The sequence below is a fragment of the Physeter macrocephalus genome, chromosome 15, assembly GCF_002837175.3.
Source record: "Physeter macrocephalus isolate SW-GA chromosome 15, ASM283717v5, whole genome shotgun sequence".
Taxonomy (NCBI): Eukaryota; Metazoa; Chordata; class Mammalia; order Artiodactyla; family Physeteridae; genus Physeter; species Physeter macrocephalus.
Window position 1 is genome coordinate 36,695,224 of NC_041228.1, and position 7,286 is coordinate 36,702,509.

At 40.5% G+C, this 7,286-nt stretch overlaps 1 protein-coding gene across 9 annotated transcripts in view; it reads right to left on the reverse strand.

Annotated features, from left to right (window-relative positions):
• The window catches only part of VPS13B (vacuolar protein sorting 13 homolog B), an 802,500-nt gene that overhangs the window by 154,934 nt on the left and 640,280 nt on the right, over nucleotides 1-7,286 (reverse strand). For all 9 annotated transcript variants that reach the window (XM_028500192.2, XM_028500193.2, XM_024115869.3 and 6 more), the window contains exon 37: nucleotides 4,569-4,771. In XM_028500192.2, coding sequence (XP_028355993.1) covers nucleotides 4,569-4,771 — 203 coding nt within the window. The remainder of the gene's footprint in view (nucleotides 1-4,568; nucleotides 4,772-7,286) is intronic.

Here is a 7,286-nt window from a genome sequence, read left to right on the forward strand (position 1 = left end):
ATTGGGCGATTGGGATTGACATGTATACACTGACGTGTATAAAATTGATGACTAATAAGAACCTGCTTCATAAAAAAATAAATAAAATAAAATTCAAAATTAAAAAAAAAAGAAAAGAAAAGTGAGGAATTCACCTAGATCTGTTAGGCAAAATGTGTGATAAGCCCTTGGTATGACTTTCCTAGCCCTGAGAGATCTTTTAAAAGTTCAGTATGAGACTCCTTATAAAAATTTCACACACACACACACAAGAAGTCTATATCATCAATTATAGTTATATAAATCATCAGGCCAAGTTTATTGAGACCAGACATATTTTGCAAACAAACTACTCTTAATTTGGTTACACTTGGTAAAAATGAGGGTAATTTTAGAGAGAAAAAGATTATGTTTCAGTGAATATTAAATTCCGGTTTTATTAATGGGGGCGTCTGTATTTATTAAGACTTACCTCCTAGGTAGTTCCTTGCTGTCATGCTATATTAATGTAAAGTTTAATTGAAGGACACTCTAAGTTTGTTTCTGAAGTTTATCTCAGTAATCTATCTTTGAATGAAGATCAGATGCCCCAGGACCTGGAACCAGGAGATTATGCATGCTGGAACAGACATAATTTAAAGACTATCTCCAACCTGGATGGAAGGACACTTATCAGGTACTCTTAACTAGCTCATGCACAGTGAAACTGAAGGGAATGACTCCTGGATTAATCTCCACTCATAAAGGGCCCCTTCAGTGGACTGGCCTATGGAGAGTGTGGCTGACCTCAAAATCACCTTAAAACAATGCTCAAACAAAAAAGAAACTACACTCATACCAGGATGAGAAGAAGACAACTTCAGAAGTAGACAGCTTGCCCAAGATCCTGGACCTAACTCGTATGATCATTTATAATGTTTTCTTGACTTCTTGGACCCCTGCATATGAATCAAATGTTCTCCTATCATGGGCACGATCCTATGCTAGTTTTAAAAATCAATCCAGTTGTTGGGTTTGTGGCCAATTACCTGTGTCTAGTACTTCTGGGTTACCTTGGTGGATTTCTCTACTCCAAGGCTCTAATTGGTTGGCTGTTAGGAAATTTATTCTAGAAGAGAGAAATCAGAGTCCTATTTAGGCCACTCTTAATATTTCTAGGTGGGATCCCCTCACCTAGCCAATTAATGATCCTACTCTGACTCTGGCCATAAATTTTTCTTTATTACTCAGGCTCAGTCATAGCAACAAGCAAAATTTCAGACAAGGAATAAGATCTCCCATAATTATGGGATGGATTTATGTAGTTAACACCATGCCATGGTAATTTAAGTTTAAAGGCTCCTCTATGTTGGGAACAATTAAATCATAGTAAGGATAATCAGTCTAGTAACACTAGGAAACTGGGCTGGGTGCCTTATGGACAGTGCCAATATAAAATTTACCTTAAAGATAAGGATTGGTACAGAACAGACTAAGTCAGACAACCTGGGATATATTGGGCCACACCTAATGGAAGCTCGATTAATTCTTACTTATGACTTCACTAATACTGCTAGCTATGTTATTTGTATTTCACCTGTTTTAAAAAATTGTTGTTTCTCACATTACCAAATGTGTGACTGAGCCTGTCATAAAATGATGACATATGGTTCCATGTAAGATCAATGATGGTAAAAGTGTAACTCTAGATATGGGAAGAAGCAACAAGGGGCAATATTTTCCTGGACTGTAAGAGACTAGTAATACAGGTGGTCCAGAGACTTTTTGGCTTCTCCTAAGGCCTAGTCCAGTAAGAGCACATTGAGTAGCCTATCAGAAAACTCTTTGCCAGGCCAGGGAATGAGCATTCCTAGCCCCATGGATTGAAATGGTCATGAAATGCCCCCCAAACCATGGTCAAATTCATGACCATGAAGGGGCCCTGCTGACTGGAAAGCAGTACTTGCCATTGGCACTTGCTGTCTGCCTTTACAAAGATTAAATCATGAGCCACTGCAGCTGCTGACCTTCAACACCCCCTGAAAGTTCACAGTGGAGATCAGGAATGAGGCAGTCTGTGCTCTGGGAAAAACTGGCAGAACAAGCCTTCAGATAGTTAGATATTTTCAGGAGAAGATTTTTTGAGCCGAAATTCTTGCATTTTCTCATACCTAGAGAAACACTAACATCATTAACGGTGACATCTGCTTTGGCTATTAAGGAGAAGATTACAATTAAAAGTCAAAATGGAAAAAAACAACAACAACAAAAAGCAAACTACCAATGGCATTTTTCACAGAACTAGAACAAAAAATTTCACAATTTGTATGGGAACACAAAAGACCCCGAATAGCCAAAGCAGTCTTGAGAAAGAAAAACTGAGCTGGAGGAATCAGGCTCCTGGACTTCAGACTATACTACAAAGCTACAGTAATCAAGACAGTATGGTACTGGCACAAGAACAGAAATATAGATCAACAAAACAGGATAGAAAGCCCAGAGATAAGCCCACACACATATGGTCACCTTATTTTTGATAAAGGAGGCAAGAATATACAATGGAAAAAAGACAGCCTCTTCAATAAGTGGTGCCAGGAAAACTGGAGAGCTACACATAAAAGAATGAAATTAGAACACTCCCTAACACCACACACAAGAATAAACTCAAAATGGATTAAAGACCTAAATGTAAGGCCAGACACTATCAAACTCTTAGAGGAAAACATAGGCAGAACACTCTGACATAAATCACAGCAAGATCCTTTTTGACCCACCTCCTGGAGAAATCGCAATAAAAACAAAAGTAAACAAATGGGACCGAATGAAACTTAAAGCTTTTGCACAGCAATGAAAACCATAAACAAGACGAAATGACAACCCTCAGAATGGGAGAAAATATTTGCAAACGAAGTAACTGACAAAGGATTAACCTCCAAAATATACAAGCAGCTCATGCAGCTCAATATCAAAAAAACAAACAACCCAGTCCAAAAATGGGCAGAAGACCTAAATAGACATTTCTCCAAAGAAGATATACAGATTGCCAACAAACACATGAAAAGATGCTCAACATCACTAATCATTAGAGAAATGCAAATCAAAACTACAATGAGGTATCACCTCACATGGGTCAGAAAGGCCATCATCAAAAAATCTACAAATAATAAATGCTGGAGAGCGTGTAGAGAAAAGGGAACCCTCTTGCACTGTCGGTGGGAATGTAAATTGATACAGCCACTATGGAGAACAGTATGGAGAAGTGCAGTAAGTCAGAAAGAGAAACACAAATACCGTACGCTAACACATATATATGGAATCTAAAAAAAAAATGGTTTTGACAAACCTAGGGATAGGACAGGAGTAAAGACGCAGATGTAGAGAATGGACTTGAGGACATGGGGAGGGGGAAGGGTAAGGTGCGACGAAGTGAGAGAGTGGCATTGACATACATATACTACCAAATGTAAAATAGATAGCTAGTGGGAAGCAGCTGCATAGCACAGGGAGATCAGCTCGGTGCTATGTGCCCACCTAGAGGGGTAGGTTAGGGAGGTTGGGAGGGAGACGCAAGAGGGAGGCGATATGGGGATATATGCTTATATATAGGTGATTCACTTTGTTATACAGCAGAAATTAACACACCATTGTAAAGCAATTATACTCCAATAAAGATGTTAAAAAAAAAAAAAGAACACATTCAAATTCTATCCAAATAGAAAATTATCAAGAAATAAGTTGGATACCCTCACACATTCAATACTTGGCTGCAAATCAAATGCATAAAAGGTTGCAATGTAAGGTTATATATCATGATAGCCATCAGACATCATAATAGCTAAGGACCTGTCCTTAGGAAATGGTTCTTACATTATTGCTGATGACACTGCTTGAGACAGGCTGACTACTTTGCAATTAGAAAAGTATACACATGGAAAAAAGTTTATCGACTCAGCAATTCCAAACATGTCCACACAAAACTTGTACACAAATGTTCATAGCAGCATTATTCATAATAGCTAAAAGTGGAAAGAATCTAAACATCCAGCAATTGCTGAATGGATAAATAAAATGAGGTATATCCATACAATGGAGTATTATTTGGTCGTAAAAAGGAATAAAGCAGTGGCACCTGCAAAAACATGAATGAACCTTGAAAACATTATGCTAAGTGAAAGAAGCCATTCACAAAAGACCACATTTCATATGATTCCATTTACATGAAATGTCCAGAAGAGTCAAATATGTAGAGACAGAAAATAGTTAGTGGTTGCCTAGTTCTGGAGAGGGAATTGGAGGATAATGGGGAGTGAATGCTGATGGATAAAGGGTTTTGGAGGTGGGTGTGTGAAAATGTTTAAAATGGATTGTTGTGATGACCACACGACTCTGTGAATATAGTAAAAAACCACTGAATCGTATTCTTTAATTAGGTGAACTGTATGGTTTGTGAATTATATCTCAATAAAGCTGTTAAAAAAGTTTAGTAAAACAGCAATCTGACAATACCCTTTTCTCACCACACCAAGATTTAAAATTTAATGAAACAGTTCAAACAATGAACAAAGGCTAGTTTAAAACTTATGGGAAAAATGGGGCCAATCCCAACAGACCTGCAGCAGACCTCCTCTTAAATAAATGGATATTTTTGGTATGGACTGTTCTGGGCCTGGATTGCCACTGTGTTTACACCATTTAGCTTCCAGATTGGCAGTAGCACAACATGGTCCTATCAGAATCCGACTTCTTTCTTTGAGACTTGTTTTAAGGAGAAAATCATTTACGCTGAGTAGAAATGATGATCCAAGAATTACACCTGGAAAAAAAAAAAAGAAGGGATGGAGAGCGGTATATGTTATAATTCTTCCTTGTCAAAGAAAAAGTATGTTTGGGCAAGAACTATCTGCATTTCTTAAGAGTATTAACTCATCCTTTGTCAGAGTTTTCTTTTCAGGTGGCTTTTCCCCACAGTTTCATGCCATTTATATAGAATTCTAGTTATGAAGCAGGTATACCTCACTCACATTCCTAACAAAGCCATATTTGCCAAAACGTTATGACTTTTCCCATGTGTGAGCATTTTAAGTTTTACGAGTAGAGACATTTTCATTAAAATGTGCAAGTTTTTCAAACACTACATTTAAGAATGAGAACAGCTGCTTCATTTGTCTATTGTTAACATGATGGGAGAGGGCAATTTTCTGTGATTTCTTGTAGTAACAGAGTACAGTATATTACTTTGAGAGACACTCAAGTTTTTGACTGGCCCATGTTAAAATTCAAAACAATCAAAATATATAACATGTGTTTTCTAAAAATTTTAGTTTAATCCAAACTTCACACATCATAACCACTTGAAGTTTACAAAGTCTTAAAAACAGATAGTGGCAGGTTAGATTTATGAGAAAAACTATATGCTATAGTTCAAAGTAAATATACCCAGAAAAGGAATACACTTTAAAATGTAGCTTTTCTTTTGAACTTAAACTCGAAGTGTAGATCAAAACCTTTTCATAAAACCAATGGCACACTTTAAGATATTTTGATGCTAAGTTAGAGTGGTGGGTTAACTTTCCCCTAAGGAGCTCATATTCTGAATTGTCATTGTGAATATTGAATTTCACCAGACCACGTATGTAATGCCCATGGCTTATTTTTCTAATGATATTTGATCCTTAAAAGAGATGAAAGAGGGAGTCAAGATGGCATACTAGGAGGATGCAGAATTCCTGTCTCCTCACAACTAGGGCACCTACCAGGTACTGGTGGGGGATCATAGACACCTAAGGGGACGGGAGGAACCCCCAGCAACCGGGTAGGACATGGGGTGCCGGGGAAGTGAAGGGGAAGGAGAAGTGGAGGCGGGGTGGGACTGGCACCCCTGAGGGGCTGCTGGGGGAGGGGAAGGGATCCCACGCTGGAAGCGGGAAATTGGGGAACCATTGGGAGGGCAGAGGATCAAAAGGGAGCATGGCCAGGTTTCCGCTGCTTACTTGGACCCCTAGGAACCTGCTGAGATCCGGGGCCTGATCCTCTGCTGACAGAGGCCCTCTCCAGCCATGAGGGTCCTGAGGGAGTGGGAGGGAGGGAAGGGGGAGCAAAAGTAAAGGCCAGACCTCTGGGACCAGCACCCCTGAGGGGTGGCTGGGGGAGGGGAGGAGTTCCTATATCCAGAGGGACACACCCACAGTTGGGGGTCCAGGGGCCACAGGGGAGACCCTGGGGGAGATGGCTGGGGGGGGAGCATGAAGGAACGGAAGGGAAAGGGGCCAGTGCCTTCCCTGTCCACTTAAGGCACCGGGAAGCCTGTTGGGCTCCTAGGCCTAATCCTCTGCCCTCGGAGCCTTCCTCTTGCCGTGCAGAGCCCAAGCCCTGCCCCTACACCCCACCCAGGGCCCTACCTCTACATTTGGAAACCCCCTCCAATGAGCTGAGCCTAAACCGAACCCAAACACCCTCACTCAGGGCCCTACCTCCAAACTCGGGAACCCCACACTCCAGAGGCCCTCCTTTCCACGTGCTGCCTCCCCCCTTCCGCGCAGGTGCTAAGCAGAGGCCCCGCCCCACGCTTGAACGTCACCCCCCCACCCACCTAGGTCCCGCCCCACCCAAAGCCCCACCTGTGCCTAAGTTCCACCCCCCACCTAAACTCTGCGGCCATAGCCAAGGTTTTTTTTTTTTAACATCTTTATTGGAGTACAATTGCTTTACAATGGTGTGTTAGTTTCTGCTTTATAACAAAGTGAATCAGCTATACATATACATATATCCCCATATCTCTTCCCTCTTGCATCAAAAAGTTTCACAATTTGTATGGAAACACAAAAGGCCCCAAATAGCCAAAGCAATCTTGAGAAAGAAAAACGGAGCTGGAGGAATCAGGCTCCCTGACTTCAGACTATACTACAAAGCTACAGTAATCAAGACAGTATGGTACTGGCACAAAAACAGAAATACAGACCAATGCAACAGGATAGAAAGCCCAGAGATAAACCCACGCACATGTGGTCGTTTTATCTTTGATAAAGGAGGCAAGAGTATACAATGGAGGAAAGACTGCCTCTTAAATAAGTGGTGCTGGGAAAACTGGACAGCTACATGTAAAAGAATGAAATTAGAACACTTCCTAACACCATATACCAAAATAACTCAAAATGGATTAAAGACCTAAATGTAAGGCCAGACACTATAAAACTCTTAGAGGAAAACATAGGCAGAACACTCTATGACATAAATCACGGCAAGATCCTTTTTGACCCACCTCCTAGAGAAATGGAAATAAAAACAAAAATAAACAAATGGGACCTAATGAAACTTAAAAGCTTTTGCAC